Here is a 27,597-nt window from a genome sequence, read left to right as displayed (position 1 = left end):
TTCATGGTGACGCATCACGGTCACACAAATTCACCGCATTTCCATCTGTACTTTATTTACATTGGACGAGCGCTGGAATCAGTCTCTTCAACCTAGTGATGCCACTGTTTTGTTTTTTTTTGTCCAAAACCAGATTGTAATTTAGCACCTGAGGTTTTCAGGTCACAAACAATAGTCTTTAACCGATTGTTCACATGGCACGTTTCAGTGTGTTTGTCATAATATAGTTTCATATTGGGATGAATACACTGGGTTACAAAAAAATGTTTTTTGCAAGTTGTCTAGGTTTTTTCAACTGAATTAGGACCATTTTGCACCGCTAAATCCAAAAAGGACATCTGTTTTTCTCAATCAGGTCAGGTTTTTTTGCTAATTTGATTTTGATAAATTGATCTTCTCGCAAAATGGATTACATTTTTGTGACTTTATCAGTTGATTTTTTATATAGTTCTCACCCAAAATAGGTTTTAAGAGAAAAAAAATCATTTGATCACTTGATTCCTGTTAGGTACAATGGTGTATTCAGCGCAGATGTAGCAGAATACGTCAGGCTTATTTTTGCAAGATCTTCTAGTTGAAGCCATTTCATTCACCTGTAATATTAAAAAAAACAATCATAAATTGGCAAAAGTAAAATCTTCAGAACTCATTTATTGCAAGAAATAGGAAAGAATTTTGTATCATATGATGTGAAAATGCCCATAAATGTAAGCAAAAATGTTAAAAAGCCAATATGTAGCATAGTTCAGAAAGTTGACCTGATTGAGCAAAATGAATGTGATTTTTGGATTCAGCACACCAAAATTATCCTAAATCAGCTCAAAAAACTTAAACAAAAAATTTGTTGTTGACCAGTGATATCATTGTGTTGGTTAGTTTGGTTTAAACTGTTATATTTGCTTCCAAAATGCCGCAGAAATGGTTTTGACTTCATTTCTCTCAACACTGATTTTGTTTTTTTTTTTATCTGACTATGATGTTAAATGTTCTACTTCTAAATTTCTAAAATATTTTTTATTTATGTATAAAGTTTATTTGATAAGGACAATGCAAATTCCATAGTATAACTTCTACCTGTTACTAACAAGCTGTAGTAACTGATGATTCGCATACAGAGATTATAGCTATTGCTAGTTTCCATCTCCAGTCCCTTGTCTGGCTTTTAGTAGAGAAAAAAAGAAAGAAAGAGAGAAAAGCAAGGAACATTTAAGGTTGCATAAAGTGACATGTTACAATCACAAATGTAAAAAAAAAAAAAAAGCCTCAAAGATGGTTTTTACTTAATTTCTCTCAACATCGATTTTGTTTTTTTTTTAATCTGTGACTATGATTTCAAATCTTCTACCTCTAAATTTCTAATGTGTTTTTTGTGCTCTGACTGTAAATAATAATTTTCTACCACAACTAACCATCTACTTTCTTCACATCTCACTTGAGATGGAAAAGTTTCCCATTAAACTTTAAGAAAATACTGATGTTTATAAACTATATGGACAAAAGTGTTGTAACACATCATGTCCACAGCTGTAAGATGTCCTGTTCATGATGATGTGAAATGTAAACATCAATCCTTAGGCATTTTGGAAGGAAAGGTAACAATTTAAACTAAACTACCCATGCAATGCGATGATATTTATCTCAATATCAAACTATATTATGACATTAATCATTATTGTTTTGTATCCCAGACCCCTATTAGAAAAGAAACACCTGAATTCAACGTGTCCACATACTTTTGTCCATTTGTTGATAAACTTCTAAAATATTTTTCATACTCTGTGACTGTAAATGATAATTTTCTACCACAACTAGGGCTGCACGATTAATCGATTTTAAATCGAAATCGGATTTTTTAATTAGGACGATTTTTAAAAAAGGGAAATCGTAAAATCGATTTCATCTCTCTCGTGTCTGCGTGCCGCGCGCTTGCGGGCTCCCGTAGGCTCCTCCTCCTATCAGTGACAGCGGTCTGTCACAGAAGTCCGTGTAATGACCGGACTTTAAATGTGTTCATGAGCCCGCAGTACTTATAGCAATGTAAGCCGTGGCTTCACGCACGGATCCCGCAACTGAAATAGAACTGCATGCGGATCACTCATCTTCCGTTGTCCTGGATCCGTACCGTACTGTCTTCTTCCGATACGGGTCCAGGTCTCGGGGTCATCAGCCTCAACAGAGGAGCCCACACAGCCCTGTGCCCACACACATCCACCAGCTCCACAGACAGAATCCCTCCAGCGTGTCCTGGGTCGGTCTGTTCCACGCAGATCCCCCAGTTTAAATAGTACCGCCTGTGGATCACTCATATTAACGTGGTCCACGCACACACGCACGACTGAAGCCTGTCACTGACTTATATTGGTATCACTTCTGTGGGCCCAGATACTCAGAAAAAAAAATTAATAATAATAATAATAATAATAAATAAAAAATAAATATATAAATATTTGTTTTTAATAATTAATTTAGTCCTCTTACTTGCTAAATTTTTCATTCACAAATGTAAGTTCTGTAACACAAAACCAAATATTATTTATTTTTTGAAAGATGTTGAACTTTATTTAAAAGCTGTTAGATAAATCTGGAAACAAAAAGGCAGGTATAAAAAAGGTATAAAAAACATAAGTATTTGCTCTGATTTGGACATTGTATTATAGTGTAATCCCCCTGGCAAACTTATGTTATTTTCTTGTTGTATACATTGTTTGTATACTCTACTTCATTCAATAAAGATTTAATTAAGAAAAAATAAACTTTTTTCGGTTCATCACGTGATACCATCACAGATTTGAGGTCAGAGCAGTGCCTTGCGTTGTGGGCTGCTCACGAAAATGACATGCTGACTTCTGTTGTCTTTTGTAGTTTTACCCAAAAATCAAAATCGAAAATCGAATTTTTAGAGGAAAAAATCGGGATTTTTTTTTTTGCCAAAATCGTGCAGCCCTAACCACAACTAACCATCTCACTGAGAAACAAAAATCTCCCATTAAACTTGAAGGAAATATTAATGTTTTTATCTCAAATCAGCATGATGTGTTCCAATACTTTTGTCCATATAGCGTATCTTTTCCTCCAGCTTTACAAACTAATGGCTGAATCACCACAACACACAGAACTGAGTGTAAACATGCAACAGGCTTTGTGTTGCATACATGTCTGGCAGATGCTTCTAAAATGTCAGAATCAGGCCGAATACAGAATATTTACCCAACCTGTGTCACATATGGAATAACAGTGAAATATGAGTGTGCTCTAAATGTCTAACCTGTCATTTGTGATCGTTGTACATACTGACTAACAGAATATGTGTTTCCTTATGTTGCAGGAGGTACTTTGCGGATATACGCCGACAGCCTGAAGCCCAACATCCCCTATAAGACCATCCTGCTCTCCACTAGAGACACGGCTGACTTTGCAGTGGTGGAGGCGCTGGAAAAGTACGGCCTGGAGAAGGAGAACCCTAGAGAGTACTGCATCGCCCGGGTAACAATAAATCTTGTCGCTACTCATTTATCTTTTTTACTTTTGAATACATCCCATTTCTAGGCCCCTGAGAGCGGTAAAAACCCACACAATCTGCCTTGTTATCCTGCCACTGACGGCCTTTACACACAGGGGGGGTTTCAGGCACCTAATTTGCACTTCAATATATTTTTTTTCCAGAACTTTTTTTTTGGGAACGACGTCCGTATTTTGGAGTTTACACGCTACGATTAAATCCATCGATCAGTCACAAAAAACGAGTCATGTCAGATCTATGGTTGACTGTTTTTGTCGTGTTTCTACTCAAAAGAACACTGTCTCTTAGATTAGATTAGATTAGATTAGATTAGATTAGATTAGATTAGATTAGATTAGATTAGATTAGATTAGAGACTTTATTGATCCACAACAGGAAAATTCAGTGGTTAACCCTTTGGGATCTGAGCCTGTTTTGGCCATTTTTGGTACTTTGATTTTGCCTTTTAGTTTGTACGTCAGTTTAGTTTTATTTCAAGTACATAGACTCCTCAGATAACAAAGAACTATACAACATGGTCAAACAAAATTTTTCAGCACTCAAAAAGGAGTGGGAAGTAGTATAACTTATAAACTCCCACCTCCTTTTTACAGACAAATAATTAAATCAATTCTGCTTCCTTTGCTTTGTTAACACACTTTTTTTTTCCTGTATACTTTTCCAATCACACAAAAACATCCATACAAACCATTCACATACACTTTTTTAGTCACCTCGCACACAATTAGATTCACATAATCAACCGTTTTTAATATAAACTATAATATTTATATGCCCTTCAAATATTTACCACAAATACAATCATTAATAAATATGATAATATCTCCTAATCATGATAGTCTATATTAATTCATTACAATAATATCTTGTTTTTTACATTCTTCTATATTATAACTGGATATACACTTATTCAGATAATGTTCTATATTTTGTTATTACAGTGGATTTATGCATCCTTTTAAATGCACTAACTGAAGACTATAATACTATATAAAGAAATGTTTATTATACCTACTATTATACTCACTTTATCCTACTACATCAACATATAAGGCCAAAAAACACACAAAAAAGATAAAATCCGATTGGAAAAATGTAGATAATTTATTGCATAAATAACACAAAGAACCTTTTCGAAGACTTTAAAAGTGAATATTGTTTCCAAATATTGGGTATATAAAATTAAAATTGTAATAAATTAAAACTATGCTCAAATATGTGACATAAAAGCGTATTTGTGCATTGGCGTTTGCTCAACCCCCCCCCAGTCCTCCTGGTTTCCGCATCCGGTTCAGGTGGGGGTCATTCTCACCCTTATTATCACCCTAAATTATTGGGTGTTACAGTTGCTCTGTTCAAGTAGAGCTAAAGTAGCAGGAAAGTATCAAAACAACAAAAAAGAAAAGGGGAGGGAACATATTTCAACCTTTTTGCACACTTATTTATGTATATATCTTTAATCATCATACTGATAATATATTGTCTAGTGTATTAGAACATATTGCTGCTGTACTAGTGTCTTAATGATGTTTAAATAAATAAATATATCAATTCAGAAATATGTTTTTCTGCATTTTCAGATTCTCTTTTGCTTCTTTATAATAATAATAATAGGATGTAGTCTAACAGCATCTGCCTGATTGAATAGCTCTGATATACAAGAACTGTGTCATTCACTTTTTTTTTTTTTAATTATTTGTCTTGTCTCCAGTGTGTAAAGGCCTTAACATGTGACGTCACACCAAAAAGTCCCAACAGCAGATATCCACTACAGACTGATCACATGATTAAGTAATGAATGGATCAATATAATATTCACCAATTCATCTGCACGCTGTTCAATACCCACATCTGCCCATGTTTCTCCACTAAACACTCAAAGCTCCAGTCTTATCGATAAATACCTCAATCATCCTTTTGAGAGGCTGTAGAAAGGACATCTGAGGTCACACACACACACACACACACACACGTACACATGCACACACTGCTTTGGACTCGCAGATTGAAACAGAATGCTACTTGGCACAAAAACCTCGAGGAGGAATGCAATTCAATTGTTCTCAGACTGAGTGCTATAGCAGCAGATGCTCTGTGTGCATTAGTGTGTGTCATCTGTGTGTGTGTGCGTGTGTGCGTGTGTGCGTGTGTGTGTGTGTGTGTGTGTGAGTGTGTAGGCTTGTGACAGTGAACTTGGCCGCCTTCCCTTCAGCCTCTCCCATATCCGTCCCCTCAGACAGACTCTGGTTATGGCCAATCACATGAAATAACCTCTGCTTCCACATCCACTGCAGTCAAACAGCCTCCAGAGACACACAACACACACACTACACACATACACACACACACACACACACACACACACACACACACACACACACTGTTGATACATTCAGTCGCAATTTGCTGATGAGACCAAAGCACAGGGAAAGTCCATTAGGTTAGTGAGCATGAGAAATAAGCAGTAGTATAACATGTCAGTGTGTGTGTTTATGTTCAGGGGGAGGGGTTGGAGTCAACAGCACTAGATTACAGTGATTTCTGTTCGAGAAGTCCACAGAACTGTTTTATTTATGAGACAGCGGAACATCATTACTGTATCATAAGGAGGAGTAAACCTTTGGGAAAGCTGTAGCGTCCACATGTAAGAGCTTATAATGAAAGTATACAAACTAATGCACTCCTGAGGTTGGTTGGATTCTTTTATCTGTGTCATGTTCAGAAAGTGTGCAGTCCTCATGGGTTTGGAAGACACCAGAGTAATGCTGCAGTGCTCCAAACATTTCATTTCAGGACAAAACCAACCACATTCTGTTCTCGATCCTAGTTTGGTAAAAAAAAAAAAAAAAAATTCAGCGAAAACAAAAAGAGGTTCCCATCCTGAAGCATGGAAATGTTTTCATAATTATAAAAGCAAAAAAAAAGCAACATAAAGGAGGATGTTTTCCTAAATCAGAACAGTAAAACTAAACATGAACCTGATTTGCAGAATATTATATAGTTTTATCAACATATATTTTTTCCTCTATTCATCAAAAACATCTCACTCTGAAACTCCTGTTTATCACCTAGTAATGTGTTTTGGAAAATATTATAAGGATTTTAAGTTGTAGCAAAGAGACAACCGGATAATTATCAGTTTACATGCTTAAATAGGATAGAATACAATACAATACAAAAGGCTTTATTGTCATTATACAGGTTATGCAATGAAATTACAGGTGGTCTCTGCCAGTGACAGTGCACTTACAACTAATAACACAATAAAATACGGATATATATTTAATTATAATTACATACAGGGTGGGGAAGCAAAATGTACAATGAACATTTAGTTGTTTTTTCTCAGCAGGCACTACGTCAGTTGTTTTGAACCCAAACATATACTGATGTCATAATCATACCTAACACTATTATCCATACCTTTTCAGAAACTTTTGCCCATATGAGTAATCAGGAAAGCAAACGTCAAAGAGTGTGTGATTTGCTGAATGCACTCGTCACACCAAAGGAGATTTCAAAAATAGTTGGAGTGTCCATAAAGACTGTTTATAATGGAAAGAAGAGAATGACTATGAGCAAAACTATTACCAGAAAGTCTGGAAGATACTATTAAAGAAGAATGGGAGAAGTTGTCACCCCAATATTTGAGGAACACTTGCACAAGTTTCAGGAAGCGTGTGAAGGCAGTTATTGAGAAAGAAGGAGGACACATAGAATAAAAACATTTTCTATTATGGACATTTTCTTGTGGCAAATAATTTCTCATGACTTTCAATAAACTAACTGGTCATACACTGTCTTTCAATCCCTGCCTCAAAATATTGTAAATTTTGCTTCCCCACCCTGTATATAGTGTGCAATAGAAATATATGCAATACATATATACATACAGTATGTTACACATATGAGATAATCAGTTTATCAGCTCTGTTTCTGTTAAGCAGCAGATGAATGTTTGATATGTTTGTGTAGTTATTTAGAACAGTTGATGTCTTAAAGATTATGTGTCTCTTATCACATGTTTAAGGACCCCCGTTTATAAACTGAGGACTGCTTCTGGGGTGTCCTATTACAAAATGGATTTTGTTGATCAATTGTTTGTTGATTTTAATACCTGTTTGTAATAAGTTTGTAATAAAATAAATAAAAAATATTAAAGTGCCAAAAGACAGACTATATATAGAACTATCACACAAAATTATACTGAAAAATTTTGACAATATACAAAACTACAAAGAAATACCACAGTATACAAAAGGCCATTTCTGTACCACAAATAGAAGACATATATAGAACATAGAAAGGATATATACAAACTATATTTATCTTCTATTTATTTTTTCTATTTGAAGTTTATTGTTGCACTGTGGGGTCTTGGAGTTGTTGCATTTTCACTCTTCTATATGTGCTGTACATATGGAAAACTGACAATAAATCTGACTTTGACATAAAGGACATATACAAGGTAAAATTTAAAATCAAGGTGCAGTATATATTGGTGTTTCTGGTATTTTTCTTGCAAAGGGCACACAAATGTACATTCTACCATCTTAACCATGTGTTTGTAGATGCACTTAAATGTCCCTTTTTTCTGTTTTGTCACAAATCAAATTAATAGTGACACATTATGTTTCATTGTTCAGTAGCTCATGAGGTGTTTGTCTGTTTTTTTTTCATCTGCAGCAAGACGACAAATCGGGCAAAGACATGATTCTGGACGATACCGAGTGTCCGCTGCAGATCTTCAGGGACTGGCCTGCTGATAGAGGTAACGCACTGGAACATGGTCATGTTAATATGATGTCAGCGCTTTCCCCTCATACGCCTTCTGTTTCCCCTTTTTTTTTGCCTCTACCGCCCCCATCTGCTACTGTTTGGTCATTACATCTAGTCTCTGAGGCTGCAACATCACAGAGGGGTTATGCTATAGATATGAGAATATAAAGGATGGTTTGCTTTATATTTAATTTTATGTTTCGGTGTCTCTGTGTAATATTGTTTCAGAAACTCTGGTCCACAAATAAAACACCTCTAGAGTAAAACTACAGAAATTTTACCAAGTTTAAGTCACTAACAGATAGAAATTCAGTCTAAATGCTTTTTGGCTGTAGTTTTACAAATACAGCCTTGGGTCAGAATGTGAAATAGTGAGAATTAATGACAGAATGGGTTTTACTGCAAAGGAATTTTGCTCCCAGATCTACTTCAAAACACTGTCTGTACATTACAGTACATTCACTTTATAGGCTCTTTATACTGGAACATCCATAAATCTATTGCAAGGCATCAGCTAACCATAACCTTTTCCATTTTTCCCCCAATTCATCTTATTAAAGAATGTAAGATTTAATATCGTTTTATCTCTGAAACAAATTATTTATGAAAAACTGTAGACCAGTGGAATCGGTGGTAGTGCATGTTCTTGTTAATAACTCAGTTTCGTTGAATAAAAAATGAAAATGTACGTTTGAGTGATTCTAGGATGAGATTTTAGTGATAATGTGACGTTGATCCAGGGTGTTGGTCAACTTCCTGCTACGCTGCTCATGTCACTCAGTAATAATTAGTACGTACACATTTTTAAACATGTGATTTTTCAGTTTATGATGACAATACATTTCATGGACAAAGTAGAGTATGCTGTTTTCTTTTTTGATTCAAGTTTTTATTTGATTTTTTAAAGAAGAATTTACATCTTTTTAAATTCACATATAACATTTTACAATGTTGTTAATCTACATTTCTTTTCATTTCAGAAAAGAACAAAACAATCAATCTGTACGTTTCTTTTCCTGTGTGTATCTCCACTGCCTTCATCTCTTGATTTCTTATCCCTTTTTTTTTGTTTTGGAACAACAGAACATTAATTTAAAAAAATAATTACATAAAAACAACAGTACTATAGTAGCGAAACAAGAGTGGGTGTCACGTTTTGTTCTTTTTAAGTGTTAAGAGTCCATCTATGGTTTCCAGCATTCCTCAAATTTGTCATGTTTTAGTCTCAATGCAAATAGTATGCTGTTTTCTGAAGTACTGAACCTCTTTTTACTTTGGCAAAAAAACCCCAAACAAATTAAATCAGGTACGCAAATCATAATTTATTTATTTTTTTATTTTGAACATGCAAAGAAACAAAATAAAACAAAACAAAGCAAAATAAGACAAAAACAAAATAACATTTAAATGAACAGAATCTGTCTTCAAGTATGTGCAAGTCTGAATTTTGCAATAATAAGTACTAACTGTTATTAATATTAGGTTTTTTGATGACGTACGGATGTAAAATGCTGGTAGAAGTGACCTTGTTGTGTTGTTTTTCTGCTCTTTTGTTGTCAGGTGCACTAGTGTTCCAGCTGAAAAAGAGACCTCCTGACTACCAGGCCAGGAAGGGAAGGAAAGTGGACGACAAGGGCAAGGGTAGCAGCTCCTTACCGCCTGAGAAACTGCCTTACCTGGTGGAGCTGAGCCCAGGTACGATCAGACACACAGGAACAGCAGGATGGGATATCTGGGATTTCTCACGCTAATGTTCATCAGTCGTACTCAAAACACCAGGACGAACCGTACTCTGCACTCATTGTAATGCTAGGCAGTGACCATTAGGGCGCAGTGTAGCTACAGTAGATAACATATTTGGGTTAGTCAAAGGTGAGCCGTTTTTCCGTTCCCTGCCAAGGTAAGTAAATCACACGTGGCGTTATGGATTCCAGCTGTTTCTTTAAATCCAGCTGTGCTGTGGTTTCTGCTCGTATGATCACAGGATTTCCTCAGTATATAAAAGCCTCTACACAGAGTCAGGAGTGGCTGAAATCCATGATGGATCCAGCCTTCAGACCTACACTATGTGGACAAAAGTAACGGGACGTGTTGCATTCAGGTGTTTCTTTTCTAACAGGGGTTGGGGATACGAAACAATAATGATTAATGTCAGAATATAGTTTTATATTGGGATAAATATTGCATTGTATCGCTTAGTTTTGTTTACTTTTATTTTGTTTTATCCATGACTCTGACTTTAAATGTTCTACCTCTAAATTTCTCAAATATTTTTCATGCTCTGACTGTAAATGATAATTTTGTTTATGTTTATGCATTTGGCAGACGCTTTTTTCCAAAGCGACTTACAAGGGAAAACCAATCAAATTTTATTTATATAGCGCCAGATCACAACAAAAAAGTTATCTCATAACACTTTATATATAGAGTTGGTCAAAACCAGACTCTAAGCCAATTTACAGAAACCAAACAGAATTTTCTACCACAACTAACCGTCTGCTTTCTTCATATCTCACTTGGGAAGAAAAACCTCCCATTAAACTTTAAGGAAATATTGATGTTTCTCAACTATATGGACAAAAACACTGGGACACATCATGTCTACAACTGTAACATGTCCTGTTCATAATTATTTCAGGTTTAAACATCAATATCATCTCAGAGGCATTCTGGAAACAAAGATAACAATTTAAACCAAACTAGCCAATGCATGATATTTATCCCAATATAAAACTATTTTATGTCATTTGTCATTATTGTTTTGCATCCCAGACCCCTGTTAGAAACACCTGAATTCAACGTGTCCACATACTTTTGTCCACATTGTGTACCTGTGTTTGCCTGTGAATGCTGTTGTATGCTGCCTCTGCCTGAAACCTGAAGTATTTTGCATTTTGTTCTCAGGAGTGACACGTTTGTGTATAGGAAGCATATATTCAGAGCACAGGGAGTTAAAAATCAGCTGCATGAGACACCGAAGAGGAAACTGCACAGATGTTCTGCCTTCAAACGTCATACATGAGCAAATTTATGAGAGCAGAGGATAATAGATAAATGGAATGATAATGGACACACTACGTGATATTATTAGGATTATGGAGCCAGAGGGAACAACGGGAGTCTTCAGCTCATGGAGAAGCTCATGTTAAAGCAAAAGAGAAAATGATCAGATGAAGTATCTATAGGAAATGTTTGTGAGGGGAGAAAAACCAAAATGGGTTCAACTGATATGAGAATATAGTTTAGGGAATTTGGTTATCGTGTGAGACACAAGTCGCTGTCATCACTCAAAAATAGAGATATAATCATCCTAAATGTTATTAGGATTAGAATGTTTGGGTGTCACTCTGCAGGTATCAAGCTTTTTGTCAGGACTTTAGGTTGAAACAGAAGCAGTGGATGTTAAATTACAAAGACATCTTCGCTGTAAATCCTGGCCCAGAACATCAAGGCCCTGTCACACTTTGATGATTTAGTCAGCGTTTGCCGATGTATCAGAATTTCTCTAAAACGCTCAAATATTTGACATAAAAGCATATATTTTACTTAGGCGTTTTCTCACACACACACACCCCCCCAGTCTGTGGATTAGAATCTGCAGATTCGGCCAGTTTTTTTCTGTTTGTAAGAACTATACTGCCCGCCCCACCTCATTTTCATACTTTTATTCATGTTTGTTTGCTCCGGTTTTAAACCGTCATATCTCTGGTTGTATTTGCTCTATCAACATTAAATAAAAAGTGGGAGAGTGTTTCAAGTCCATGCTTTCGAATGCTTCAGTGGTTTACATGACCGACTTCTGATGCTACGACGTGTTGAAAATGTCATGTGATTCAGTTACAGGGCCGTGACTGTGGACCCCTAAGGGTTAACTTACCCGTAACTCAGGGGTGTCAAACTCATTTTAGTTCAGGGGTCACATACAGCCTAATATGGCATAAAGTGGGCCGGACCAGTAAAATAATATAAATAATAGGATAACAATAACTTGAGTGAAAAAATTTAAATTACATAATGAAAATGTTTACATCTATGAATTGTACTTGAACAAATATGAACAACCTGTAAATTCTTAAGAAAAATAAGTGCAATGTTAACAATATTGCACCTCAGTTTATCATTTATATAATAATAATAATGATAATAATAATAACTTTATTTGTATAGCACCTTTAAAAACAAAGTCTACAAAGTGCTTTAACAGAGGGCACAACAGCAGGATACACGAAGCAAGTTAAAACACTAAAACAGAAGCAACACAATTAGAGAGATGTATGAACAAATTAATAATCAAACAGGATCAAATTTAAAAATTAAAAATTTAAAGTTAAAAAGGGACAGACATCACATAAAAGCAAGTCTATAAAAATGTGTTTTAAGAAGTGATTTAAAAGATGCCACTGATTCCACAGCCTTATCTCCTCGGGCAGGCCATCCCAAAGTTGAGGAGCCCTGATGGAAAATGCCCGGTCATCTTTCGATTTAAGCCTCGACTTTGGAACAGCCAGGAGCCCTCTGCCCCCCCGAGGATCTAAGGCTGCATACGCATGTGAATGTACACATGTGAATCACAACTTGGAGATCACAGTGGATCTACAAATACACAAAACATTTAATAACAGGGAGAATATTATTAAAATTCCCCATACGTGTCTTAAGACATTTTAGGTCATTCACATTTTTTGTAAAAGGCTAGTCTGTAAATGTAAATATCCTTGTGTAATGTAACTTTTTTAACACTAAAATAAAGAGAAAAATTTACAGTTATAATTTTTTATAGGTTATTATGATAGTGTTTTACTGTGTGATCCACTTTAGATTGAATTGACCTAAAAAATTTTAACATCCTTGATTGTTAATATCTTCATTGTCATTTTTGCATTTCACAAATTCCTCCCAGGGGCCGGATTGAACCCTTTGGCGGGCTGAATTTGGCCCCCGGGCGGCATGATTGACACCTGTGCCATAACTTATTCGATGTACGCCAGCATATACACCAAATTTGCCGTACGTCTGCATACGCTGGCTAAATCGTCAAGGTGTGACAGGGACTTGAGTGTAGATTCCAGATCGGAACCAGAGAAGCCCAGACCTCTGAAAACAACAATGTAAAGAACCTCATGATGAAGTGTAAAATGTGTATACGAGGCTAATTAACCCTTTCATGCATGAATTATGAGAACCTTAATCAAGATTTTTTTCTGGAGTGTTTTTATTCCTCTTGAGGTATGAAAAAAAAGCGATAGATTTTTTATGAATCTATTTAATCACAGAGTTACAGAAATGTTCACTCAGCTGGACACCATGCGTTTAATTTTAGAAGCAAAGAAACATGTATTTACTGATATACTACGTGAAAACTATAAAATAAAAACATTTTTAATGCTGCTAATCTGATGTGTTCTCACTTTTTAACATACCTGCATGGAGATAATATGCAAAAAAAACAAACAACTTTTTGTTTAGAAAAAAAAAACCCAAAACTGTTTATTTCGGTCTAGTAACAATTAACAATTTTTTTTCCATTTGAACATGTTACTGCAGATCAGGTTTATCTACAGTAAAGTTACAGTAATGGTATGAATTGCAGCATATGGGATGATGCACAAAACAACAAATCCATAAATATTCAAGAAAACACCTTTGATCAGCTGTCCACTATAGTGACCACTATGCATGAAAGGGTTAATGTGCGTCCATAGAATCTCCCTTCACTAGTAGAGTCATTTCTTAAGCTTTTGTATTGAGATGAAGCCTCGAACGGCCTGAATCACAGGTCGATATGAGCAGGCTGAGGTAAGTTCCAGCCACGGCGCCACCTCTGGAATCCACTGGAGCGTCCCGGTGTGGGGAGCATTTTGGACCAAACCCGCCTCAGCCGGGTCCTGCTCAGCGTGACTTTATCCAGCCCTAACAGCTTGTTTCTGCCTACTGATCCTTCTCTCCTGTACCTCCCTCTTGGTTTGTCATGACCCTCATATCATTAACTTACGGGGACGAGGCAGACATTCCTCCGAACCAGGCGTGTGTCCGCGTTTGTACTAACATCTACTTCATCCACTGTCAGGTTAACGGGTCACACTGTCTGTGGAAAAAACGGCCCAGATGAAAAACTGATTTGGTGGCTCGGCTAAACATTTGGTGCTGGGTCTGTGTGAGTGTGTGAGAGGGTGTGTGTGTTGTGCTTTTACCAGTTTAAGTAGGAATCCACAGCAGATAAGGATAGGGGAGTGAAACCCAGAGATTTGCCCTTAAATTATAATATTGTCATGATACACCAAAACTAATAAAGTCTGTGTGTCATAGGAGATACATGTAAATAGAACTATTCCAAACCCAAATTATAACAGTTAGATTATTTTATACCTCATTACCTCCTGTTAGGGGTGGGTTATCTGATAATTGACCTTAACCTTTCCATTCCCACTGGATCGCCAGCAATCAGGTCCACTTTTGTCAATATACAGGGTGTCCCATAAGTCTCCATACATAGGAGACATAATACATATGGTTCTAACATGTATTTCTTTATATTTCTTCTTTATAGTTCTTCAGCAGTGGAGGACACGCATTGAAATGTGTTCCCGACAAAATGGCAGTCATATAGAGCATATTATATAAATAAAAATGGTTTATATCAAGAAATGTTTATTTTTCCTATGTATGGAGGCTTATGGGACACCCTGTAGACATGATAGACCTACTTAGAAAGCTTAGATTCTCTGCAATTGAGTCAGTAAATTTATTATAAAATATTCCCGAACAACAAAACATAATGAGTGGAAGAATCACCTGAGTAGTGATTGGAACTAATGGGACTTCCTGTTTGACGTCATGAGGTCACATGACTGGGCGGTCCAGCATTTAAGTATATTAATGTTAAAAAAGGGGTTTAAAAAAACACAAGGGAAATTTAATCTGATCAGTGTTGCCAGATGTACGATAATTATTATATTTGTACAATAATTTCTCCCTCTGTTCAATGTATGATCAAGAATTCCAAAAATCCCATAGTGTACGATAACACTAGGTTAAAAAAAAATTATTTTGAATATGCAACAAAACAAGCTAAATAATCCTACTTTAGTTCTTAGAAATAAAACCGATTGCAAGAAAACATGAAAACTTATATTTCAGTTATAAGCTCTGAACTTATGGAAAATTAGATGGGAAGGAACAGGTTAAATATCATCTATAAACTCTGATTTTAGTGCTATTTAGTCATACTGCTCGTTTTTTTTCAAACGTCACATGATTAATTTAAAGAACAGTTCGACAATCTAAGCGACTTCGGTCCACTAGAGCTGTGTAAAGAGCATGGATTTTTGTAGAAAGTTTGCCAAAGCGCACAATTAGATTTGATATTTTCAGGATAACACTTGAATTATTGTTATTATTCAAGTAAAACCAGTTTTTACTCTCTTTAGTTCAGTAAACCCTGGCATATGAATGCTTATTTAAACACCAAAACAATGGAAATAGCTCTATATTCAGTTTTTACTCATGGTCATTAGCTATCTTTAGTTTGTTTTTTTTCTACTATTCTACTGAACATAGAATGATCAGTTCAACCTTCAGATAGTGATTGACATTAAAATCATGGCCCCGCCCCCAACCCCTCCTCTCCTGTACTTTATTCTAATATTTGGCTCGTACATCTCAAATCGGGTATAAATCAATATACTTGCAGTGCAGTGTGTGGAGGGTTGACGGTTAAAATCACACACGATAAACTAAATAACCCGGTGTAAGTTGCAGATGCCTTTATTTTACCCATGATTCCACTGGAAGGACCTCAGACATCCCTCATGTGTGCGTGTGCTCGTATGCTTCCGTGCATTTAACGGGTTAACAAGGTAATGCTGCATTTTTTTTCCTCCTTGCTGCATTTTCACCCTCTGCTATGTGTCTGTTTTCTTTCCCACCTCCTTATGCATGGTGTTTGTGTGTGTGTGCGTGTGCGCGTGGGGCTCGTGCATGTGTCCTTCCTCTTCGTACCTGCCTGCCTTCCTGTCTGCCTAGGGCGAGGGAATCACTATGCCTACTACGCCTATCGGCACCACGAAGGTAAACGGCCCCACACACCTCCTCTGTCTGTTGGAATGGCTGATTTATGGGTCAGTTTGGAAGGGGTGGGGTGGGGGGTGCAGTCAAACCTCCTCCTCTCCCCTCCGACACACTCCCCCACCCCCACCCCCACCTCACACACACACACGCTAAATGTAGTGTTTGTGCTTATAGTTGTGGTCAATAATGGGATTATTCTGAAAAGATGTATAATAAACTAATGGAGGCTCTAGTCCAGGGGTGTCAAACTCATTTTAGTTCAGGGGCCACATTCAGCCCAATTCGATCTCAAGCGGGCCAAACCAATAAAATAATAGCATAAAAACCTATAAATAATGACAACTCCAAATTTTTCAGTGCAAAAAATAACTTAAATAACTTAAATTCTGAATTTTTTGTACATTTTACAAACTATTCAAAACAAAAAAGATCTGAATAATCTAAAAAAAAAAAAAAAAAGAAGAAATTTCTGAAGAAAAATAAGCACAATTTTATCAATATTATGTCTCAGCTTATGATTTATTTAATGGATATACATGTGCATTACAGATTAGCTCTACCAAGGCACAAAACATTTGTGAAAATTGCACTTTTTTTTCTTTAGATATTTCAGGTTGTTCATATTTGTTCCGTTTATTGAGATTTTATTGTTAAAGGATATCAGAATTTTTATGTTCTTTGCAATAAATCAAAGAGAAAAAATTGGTGTTGCCATTATTTATATGAAAAATGTCATATTATTTTTTTCACATTAAAGAACAAAATGTGGAGTAATTATTTATAGGTTATTATGCTATTATTTCTGACTTTGATGCCCTTGACTGTTAATATCTTCAGGGTAATTTTTACACTTTGCAAATTCATCCCGCGGGCCGGGTTGGAACCTTTGGCAGGCCGGTTTTGGCCCCCGGGCCGCATGTTTGACACCTGTGCTCTAGATAGAACGTTAATAAGAGGAAGTCAAATAGTTGGATTTAGATTCATACACATGTAATGAAGCTAGTTTGGTCGATTTAATAAACTATATGGGCAAAAGTGTTTGGACACGTCATGTCTACAGCTGTGAGATGACCTGTTCATGAGGATTTTAGATAAAATCATCAATATTTCATTAACCCTTTCTTGCAATTATGAGAACCTTGGTCACAATATTTGTGTGTTTTTATTGCTCTTTAGGCATGAAAAAAATATGCGATTTAGGTTGTTTTTTTTTAAGGAGTTACAAAACTGTCCACTCAGCCGGACCCCATGCATTTAATTTTTCAAGCAAAGAAACATGTATTTAAAACATAATATCAGAAAGTGATATAGAAAAGTATGCAATAAAAACAGATAATATGAGATAATATGCAAAAAAAAAAACCCTGTTTTGTTTGTTGATTTACACTAAAACATGTCACTGCAGATCAGGTTTATCAAGAACAGCATGGTTACAGTAACGGTATGAAATGCACTGTATGGGATGATGCATAAGTGTCCACTGTGTTGGCTGATATGGAACTAAAACAATAAAAGTCATGAATATACAAGAGGACAGCTGGAGAACAGCTGTCCACTGGAGTGACCTCTGTGCAAGAAAGGGTTAAAGTTTAATGAGATGTGAAGAAAGTAGATGGTTAGTTGTGGTAGAAAATTATTATTTACAGTCAAAACATGGAAAATATTTTAGAAATTTAGAGGAAGAACATATAAAATCATAGTCATGGATAAAAAAAAAAATCAATGTTGAGAGAAATTAAGTAAAAACCTTTTGGAAGCAAATAACAATTTAAACCAAACTAACCAATGTAATGATATTTATCCCATAATATAAAACTATATTCTGACATTAGTCATTATTGTTTTATATCCCAGACCTCTGTTAGAAAAGAAACACCTGAATTCAACATGTCCACATACTTTTGTCCATATAGTGTTTGGATTTTAATTTGAGAAATAGATTTTAGCAACAACCCAAAAAATTGAGTGGTTATTGGATTTTAGTCTTAAATACTAAAAATATTATTATTATTATTTCCACAACTAAGGATGTGGATTTTAATATCAGTTAAATTTAGTGGTGTTTTCTTTTTACAACAAATAATCACATATCTACTTTTTTTTAAATTTGTTTTTAATTTTTAGTCCCAGTTTTTTTAAATGAAAATTCAGTAACCAAAAAATACAAGAGACCCATTTTATAGAGGAAAAACAGACAAATAGTCATTTGAATTTGGATTTTTACACATATACTAGTTTTGTATCTACATATTTTTTTGCCATTGGATTTTAATTTTTAAAATGGGTTTTAGCAACAAAAGAATTAGTGGTTTTTGGATTTTAGTCTTAAATACTTGAATCAAATTTTATACATGTGTTTTTCCATAACTAAGGATGTGGATTTGGATTTCAATTTAGTGTTTTTGGGTTTATTTTTTACAATAAATAATCCCATACCCACTTTTTAAAATTTTTAGTCTTAGTTTCTTCAGTAACCAAAACAAACAGGAGTTCCATTTTATAGAGTAAAAACAAAGACAAGTAGTCAGTTGAATTTAGATTTCTACACATGTAATGATGCTAGTTTTGTGTGTGTATATATATATATTTTATTTTTTATTCTTTGGCCATTGGATTTTAATTTCAAAAATGGGTTTTAGCAACAAAAACATTAGTGTTTTTTGGGTTTTAGTCTTAAATATCATGAATCAAATTTTATACGTGTTTTTCCACAACCAAGGATATGGATTTTGATTTTAATTTAGTGTTGGTTTTTGTTTTTTTTTTGTTTTTTTTTTTACAACAAATAATCACACACCCACTTTTTTTTATTTTTAGTCCCAGTTTCTGAAATAAAAATTCAATAACCAAACCACACATGAGATCCATTTCCTAGAGGATGAAGGATAATAATAAAACAGTGTCAGTTTTAGAATAAACCTCAGTTCAGTCAGAAGAGAAACAGCCTTAAATACAACTATCTTTTGTCTATTATTTTCATGCCAGCTGTAATAAAACCAATGATTCGGCCATGCCAGTTACATAAATCCACTCTGGGAAATGTATTTTCACATCACCACAAACTACTCAGCAGTTGAGCTTTTAGTTTTTCAACCCCATTAATGCACAATGATTGAATACACCAGTAATGCATATTTTTTAGACCGGACATGTTTCTGTTTCCATTTACTATATAAACTCTTAATAATCAGAGGTGTGTTCTCAGACCCACTGGTTTCTTTCCCAGAGCAGCAGACGTCCTCCCCTTTCCCTTCAGCAAACTAATGTGCTGCTTCGCTTTTACTAAACTTCTGTTTACTAATAATCAATAATCGCTGTTCAGTCCCTTAAGCCGCTCAGTTTTCCCCACATTAGCGGTGCACATCCCAGCTCACACCAGTTTGAAATGGACGGATGATGTGAGTGGACGGTGGATATAAATGTGGTTGAATATGTATTTTGTGGGTTTTTTTGTTTTGTTTTGTTTTGATCTACACTATATGGACAAAAGTATGTGGACACGTTGAATTCAGGTGTTTCTTTTCTAACAGGGGTCTGGGATACAAAACAATAATGACAAATGTGAGACTATAGTTTTATATTATGGGATAAATATCATTGCATTGGTTAGTTTGGTTTAAATTGTTATTGTTGTTGAGATGGTTTTTACTTAACTTCATTCGAGTTTTTTTTTATTTTTTTAATCTATGACCATGATTTTAAATGTTCGTCCTCTAAATTTCTAAAATATTTTTCATGTGCTGATTGTAAATAATAATTTTCTACCACAACTAACCATCTACTTTCTTCTTCTTCTGATGTTTATAAACTATATGGACATAAATATTGGGACACATCATTGTCCACAGCTGTAAGATGTCCGGTTCGTGATTATTTGAGATAAAAACATCGATATTTCCTTAAAGTTTAATAGTAGATTTTTCTTCCTCAGTAAGATGTGAAGAAAGTAGATGTTTAGTTGTGGTGGAAAATTAGTATTTACAGTCAGAGTATGAAAAATAATTTAGAAATTTAGAGGAAGAACATTTAAAATCATAGCCACGGATTAAAAAAAAAAAAAAAAAAGTAAAAACCATCTCCGAGGCATTTTAGAAGCAAAGATAACTATTTAACCCAAACTAACAAATGCAATGATATTTATCCCATAATATAAAACTATATTCTGACATTAGTCATTATTGTTTTGTATCTCAGACCCCTGTTAGAAAAGAAACACCTGAATTCAGCATGTCCACATACTTTTGTCTATATAGTATATATATGATGTTGGTTTGAGCTGCTCAGTAATGAAGTCGGGATGTGTTTGTGTAGACGGGTCCGACTCGCGGGACAAACCAAAGCTGTACCGTCTTCAGCACAGCATCACTGAGGTCGGCTCGGACTGCACCGAGGACGGCGCCATCCAGGTAACGCCAACGCCTTCACACACACACACACACACACACACACACACACACACACACACACACACACACACACACACACACCTGAGCTATGAAACACACCCCATTTTTATAGCAGGAAGCAAACTGCACTGACAACACAGACATTCTGCAGATTGTCACTGTCGGGTGGAAACCTCTTATGTCTATAATGGTTATTTTTCAGAAAACTGGAAAAATTATGTAAATTCTAAGTAAATGAATGGAGTTAAGAGATGTAGTCACAAGCCGTTTTCAACACTTTTCATTGGTTAAATATTTCTAAAACCATCGGGCTGATGTAAAGACTGACCAATAGAATCGTTTTATGACCAAAAAAAGACCAAAAATGGACTTAAGAGGTTTCCACCCGACAGCGACCTTATGTTTCCATGACAGTAAAGACATAAACATGAGAATGAAGGCGGAATATCACACATTTATGTCAATAGAATAAAAAAATCCTCTGTTCTTGCAATAATAATGCAATATTTATTCAATATTTATCTAAACACAAATGCATTATTGTACGTAAACTTGAGTTCATAGATACACATACTGTTAATATTTTTATTTTTATTCTCCTTTTTGTACTATTCTTATTTCAAAATTACATTTTATGTGCTGTTTTCTTATCTTTTTAGTTTCTGTAATTTTAGACTTGCTCTATTCTTTCGGTGATGTTACAACATATTGACGTTGCATCGCTATGACAACTGGCCACGCTGAGGGAGTGTTATACCTGCAGTGGAAAAGTGACATAGTGGTGACAAAGCCTAGACAATTTGACCTGATACTGTCAATGGAAAAGCAGCGGAAAATACAAACAAAAGGAGAAAAAAAAAAAAAGGACCAAGGAGAAAATCATCCCGTGCATTAAATATTTACAGACATAGCACTTTAACCCTTTATAGTTCACCCATAGAAATACTCTGAAAGTAAATATTTCAACCTTTGTTTGTTATTGGAGGACATAACAAGACTTTATTACTTTTGTGGAATTTTTCTAAATTTTTTATCGTTATGTAGAAAATCAAGGTCAATGAAGTTACCATATTTGGTTCCTTACCTGTAAGTGGTAAAAAAAAAAATAAACAAGTCCAAGAAGTAACTATATAAAAATACAAGAAAAACACATGTATTGTAGAAGGAATGTGTATTTTAGAACATTAGAACATGACTTTTCGAACATTAGATCAACATAAGTGCTGGTACAGGTACCTGTCAACATCCACATGATCCCTTTGAACATCATTACTTAGTCGCAGAAAAAATTATTAGACCATCAAAAGTCATTAAAAACAAGGTTAACAACCTGAAAATTCAGTGCAATTTTACCAATAAAATGCCAGTTACTCAATATTTTGCGCATTTGTAGACCCACTGTGATCTGTAAGTTGTGTTGATAACAAGCTGAGACATAATATTGTGGAAATTATTCATATAACAATATTTCACCTGTTATTAAATGTTTGTGTAACATTCTGTGTAATGCGCATGTATAAATGAAAAGTTTAGGTGTATTATTGTTAAGATTGCACCTCTGTTTCTAAGAAATTTCAGTATTCACATCTGTAGTTTGTAAATGTTAATGTTTGCAAACTTGAATGTTTTTTATTGCACAAAGCTAAGAGAAAAACATGGAGTTGACATTATTTACACTGCAAAAAGTGTCTAAAAACAAGATAAAAATACTAAATCTGAGGAAAAAGGTACTCAAAACAAGTGAAATATCTGTCCATGCAGCAAGATAATTTTACTTAAGATTTCTTGAATTAAAGTTGTTAAATCTAGAAATAAGCATGTCTACAGATACAGACAGACAGACAGACAAGCTTTATTTCAGACTCATGGTCCACATTAAAAAGCAAACAGATAAATACAAACAATAAAAAAAACACTTAAAATAAGAAATTAACACTTAAAAAAAAAAAAATGATCTGATACTTCTAAATCTAAGTTTTTTTTTTGTTTTTTTTTATCTTGGTAAGAGCCAAATAATTGGCAGTTTCAGAACAAATGACTAGACCAGGGGTGTCAAACATGCGGCCCGGGGGCCAAAACCAGCCCGCCAAAGGCTCCAGTCCGGCCCGCGGGATGAATTTGCCAAAATTACACTTCAGATATTAACAATCAAGGATGTCGAACTCGTTTTAGTTCAGGTTCCACATACAGGACAATGTGATCTCAACTAAAATAATATCATGATAAACTATAAATAATGACTCTAATGAGGATTTTCTTAGTTTATTGTGAAAAACATAATATTACATTACACCTATAAATAATGACAAGTCCATATTTTTCTCTTTGTTTTAGTGTAAAAACTTACTTTAAATTATGAAAATATTAGCATTTACAAACTATCCTTTAACAATAAAATCTGAAAAACCTGAAATTTTGTAAGTAAAATTTTAACATTATTCTTCCTGTTATTAAATATTTTGTGCCATTGTAGATCCAATCCATAATATGCATGTATAAATGGTAAGTTGAGGTGTTATATTGTTAAACTTGCACTTATTTTTCTCAAGAAATCTGAGTTTTTTTCAGGTTATTGACATCATTTTTGTTTGGGTAGTTTGTAAATGTACATATTTTCATCATTTAATTTTGATTGGACTAAAACAAAGAGGAAAATTTGGAGTCGTCATTATTTGTAAGTTATTATTATGCTGTTGTTTTACTGGTCCGGCCCACTTGAGATCAGTTTGGGCTGAATGTGGCCCCTGAACTAAAATGAGTGTGACACCCCTGGACTAGACCATCAAAAGTAATCAAAAACAATGGTTATGCAATCCAGTCCTAACTCCTGTGTGTATCATGTGACTAAAACAGACAGAAAAGAAAACATGGAATGTGTAAAAGCACTGTTTTTGTCAGTACAGTGTCATAGATACTGATGTAAGAACTGAAGTGATTCTGGTTATTATCAAGAAAACATGTTAAATGTATAAATATCAGCTCTGAAATTAAACTACTATGAGATGTTTTTGTTGTTCTCATTATATTTGTCCAAACAAATGTACCTTTAGTTGGGCCAGGCATTAAAATGAACAAGAAATTGAAGAAAACAAGGGTGGTCTAATCATTTTTTCCACGACTGTGCATTAGTACCATTACTTCATAGTACCTAACACAGCAGGTCCACTCACTGTCCATGCAGAGGTGGACCTTACAGACCCTGGAGACCACACTGGACCTCAGATTGTTGACTCACACTAACTGTTGCTGTCACTGTCTTGTAATGTATTCAGAAATGACCAAAAATAGTCACTTGCTCGATAAAGGGTCTCTAGTGTCTGGGTTCTAAACTGTGCCCTCTTGTTGTCCCCGTCCAGCTGCTCGGTCCAGGGATCCTCCCCCACCACTGTAACCTCATGCACAGTGAAGGCATGGTGACTGTGACGCCTCACGGGCCCGACGCCGACACCTTCGTGGACGGACAGCGCATCACAGAGACGACGGTGCTGCGTTCAGGGTCCACGCTGCAGTTCGGGTCCGCCCACGTCTTTAAGTTCGTGGACCCGATGTTCGACCAGGGAGGGAAGAGGGAACCGGCGTCCATGATGAGGAGTCGACACAAGTCTGGGTAAGAACATCAGGCCCCAGCCTCCTTTTCTTCTGTTTGTTTTCCCATCTGTTTTGTTGACATTTTATGATATTTTTATAGTTTTTATTTTTATCTCACCGGCCAATAGTACATGAACCATTGTGAAGGTAACGTCTTCGTTAGCCATTTCTTCAAACATCTTCTCTGACTAAACTACTGGTCGGATTAATTCCAAATTTTATATGCATCCTCCTTTGGACAATGTCTACAGAGGTTGTTTGCAGTTTTGAGAAATGGAGATTTTTGAATTTTTGACAAAGTTTTTGAAATATTACAGATTTGCCTTTACATATATTGGTCCATGTTTTGATGGTTTATAACATGGAAATAGTTACAGATATCAATATAGTTACTATTGAGCACTGACAAGTCGTACATGGACTTTCATTTGGGTCCATGACCTTTGACTTTGAATGACCTTGAAGGGTCAAACTCAAGGTTACCAAGGTCTAGATTTTCAACAATCTTCTTCTCTGAAACTACTGGTTGGATTCATTCCAAACTGTACATGTGGCTTTCTTGGGATAATGTCTACAAAGTTTTCACAAGTTTGAGAAATTTAGTTTTTTACATTTTTAACGAATTCTGGACATATTACAGATTTGCTTTTACTTCTAATGGTCCATATTTTGATGGTATATAACATTTAAATGGCTACAGATATCACTCTAGTTACTGTTGAGCACTGATAGGAAGTCAGATATGGACTTCTGTTTGAGTCTGTAACCTTTGACCTCAAGTGACCTTGAAGGGTCAAACTCAAGGTCACCAATGTCTAGATTTCGTCTTCAATCTTTTTCTCCAAAACTAATGGTTGGATTCATTTAAATTTTTTTATGTAGCTTCCTTGGGACAATGTCTACAAAGTTTTGAGAAATTTAGATTTTTTTTTTTTTAATGAATTTTTGAAATATTACAAATGTGCCTTTAGTTAAAATGGTCCATATTTTAGTTCAGTTTAGTTTAGTTTATTAGTTTGATCCCCATTAGCTGCTGCATACCACAGCAGCTACTCTTCCTGGGGTCATCAACAACACAAAAACAAAGCACCACAATTTCCCACAACTCACTCAACAAACAGGATGTACATGCACTCAACACAAGAACACAAAAACAAAAATCAACAACAGCACACAATACAAAACAATTACAATAATAATACCAACAACAACAGAAAAAAAGAATAAATAAACCAAAAATCAGAAACCAAAAATAAAAACGTAAAATAAAAATAGAAAATAGCTCCACAACAAACAAAAAAACAAACCCTCTAGATGATGTCATTATAGGATGTGCAATAGCTCAGACAGTTATTCTTGGGTAAATATGAAAATTCTCAACCTTTAACTCTTTCAATGCCATGGGCCGATTAAATCGGCTTTACGAATACAACCTTTAAAGTGCCACGGGCCGATCAGATCGGCTTTGGAGAACACGCCACATTTGTGTACAAACAAACCATCCACCCCCATTTCTTTCTCACATTTCGATAACGTTCTTTCAAATCTTCTTGCAAATTACGTTCAATAATGAATCGGCTGCGTCCGGTGCGTTTTGAATCTAAGTAGCAATCGGTCGGATGTTACCGAGCGGTTTTTGACCAAGGAAGAGCTCGCGTTTCGTTTTCTGCGTGGGAAATTTTATGAATGAATTTATGAATGAAATCATATGCAAATTAGATGGCCATTTTGTAGTAATATCGTAAACACAGCGATCTGTCAAAACAGTCCCATCTGCTAGAAAATGAGTTCTGATGACGATTCAGACTTCGATTATAAAAACGATGCGAAATACTGAAAAACGGCCAAATTCTGTGGCACTTTTAAGGCTTATTAGCCCCTTAACTGTCTGGCACCAAAAGAGTTAAGAAAAACTGCTTGAATTTCTGAAATTAAAAATTGTGGCAATGTATTTTAATGGTTTATAACGTGTAACTGGTTAAGAATAGAACAGAATAGAATAGAACAGAGTGAGGTATCAATATAGTTCCTATTGATCACTGATAGAAGTCATATGTGAACTTTGATGGAATTAGTTGAGTTCTCCTCCAGTGAAAGTCCCGCCCACTTCTATAGTTAGATTGATGTGCATCCAGACCACAGGACTGGAACATAGAACAGAACCTGACAACCTCACACATTCAACTGAGGAGTGAGATACAGGGTCATTGGTTCTATTTTTATTGTATCCTCCTGCTGTTCATTTCCCCTTCAGTTTTGTCGACATTTTACACCGTTTTCCAAAGTTAAAAAAAAAGTTTAAAAAAGGACAGGGTGTTACTGAAGATGAAAAGAGGCGAGGATGAGGTTTGGAGTTGGCAGGCGGAGCGACAGATGAAGGGAAAAGGGAACGGAGGGAGGGAGGGACGTCTGGAGCGGGATGGATGGAAGAGCAGAGGTCTAGGGTTATGGAAGGCAGGCTGCCCTCTAATCTGATCAACATGGTGTGGGGCGTGGCCTCCCCGTCGCTGCCGTTTTCACACACACCAGAAGCAGAAACAGAAAGACCGAGGTAGTGTGTGTCTGTTTGGAAGCAGAGTTTTTACCTGAAACAGCCTTTTAATGACACAGTGGAAGAATAATACGGTGGGAAAAGGAGAGGTGTGTAAGTATTCAACACCACAACTCTGGCTTTTCAGTGTTTTTTTTTTTCTTTTTTTCCTGTATGAATGAGTCTGTTTAACCAAAATAGACCAGACTCCTGTATGTGTTTTACCACTGTCAAAAACCATTTCAAGGTCTAGTAGGTTTGTTTTTGGCTGAAATGCTGAACTTTATCCACCTTCTGCTTTAGGAATCTGTTGTTTTGTGAAGCGGCCTTTAGTCCCGGTGCAGCGCAGAGATGCAGACTTTTATCAAGTTAAGACGCTGTTTAGTGGAAACAGATTGAGTAACGGCAGATCAGGTCTGTCAGGTGGTTTTGTTTAACACCTTTAACCACAGAGGAAGAAGGAATCAGCCACTGGAGGGATCTGGGATGAACATATATATAGGAGAGTTTGCTCATCATGTGAACTTAGACGTGTATGTGTGATACTTTTATATCGAGTCCAACAGCGTGGGTGCACAGTGCAGTACATCAGCTGGTCCATAGGTGGCACTGTGACTAAATCAAACACCGCTCCTTTGGTTTGTTTTCATTCATCTATCGTTTACTGTGACTGAAGGTGTATACAGTAGTTGAAATGAGCTCAGCCT

General features: G+C 35.6%; 1 protein-coding gene across 10 annotated transcripts in view; it reads left to right on the top strand.

Annotated features, from left to right (window-relative positions):
* Positions 1–27,597, top strand: part of afdna (afadin, adherens junction formation factor a) — a 229,967-nt gene that overhangs the window by 74,686 nt on the left and 127,684 nt on the right. For 8 of the 10 annotated variants that reach the window (XM_030128104.1, XM_030128096.1, XM_030128097.1 and 5 more), the window contains exons 6-11: positions 3,326–3,483; positions 8,207–8,291; positions 9,860–9,994; positions 16,322–16,366; positions 20,678–20,772; positions 24,129–24,379. In XM_030128104.1, the coding sequence (XP_029983964.1) occupies positions 3,326–3,483; positions 8,207–8,291; positions 9,860–9,994; positions 16,322–16,366; positions 20,678–20,772; positions 24,129–24,379 (769 nt within the window). The remainder of the gene's footprint in view (positions 1–3,325; positions 3,484–8,206; positions 8,292–9,859; positions 9,995–16,321; positions 16,367–20,677; positions 20,773–24,128; positions 24,380–27,597) is intronic. The other 2 variants (XM_030128103.1, XM_030128098.1) reach the window with 1 other exon arrangement.

This window comes from Sphaeramia orbicularis, chromosome 24 (assembly GCF_902148855.1).
Source record: "Sphaeramia orbicularis chromosome 24, fSphaOr1.1, whole genome shotgun sequence".
Classification (NCBI taxonomy): domain Eukaryota; kingdom Metazoa; phylum Chordata; class Actinopteri; order Kurtiformes; family Apogonidae; genus Sphaeramia; species Sphaeramia orbicularis.
The sequence above is the reverse complement of the archived record's forward strand: the minus strand, read 5'-3'. Positions and strand labels throughout refer to the sequence as shown.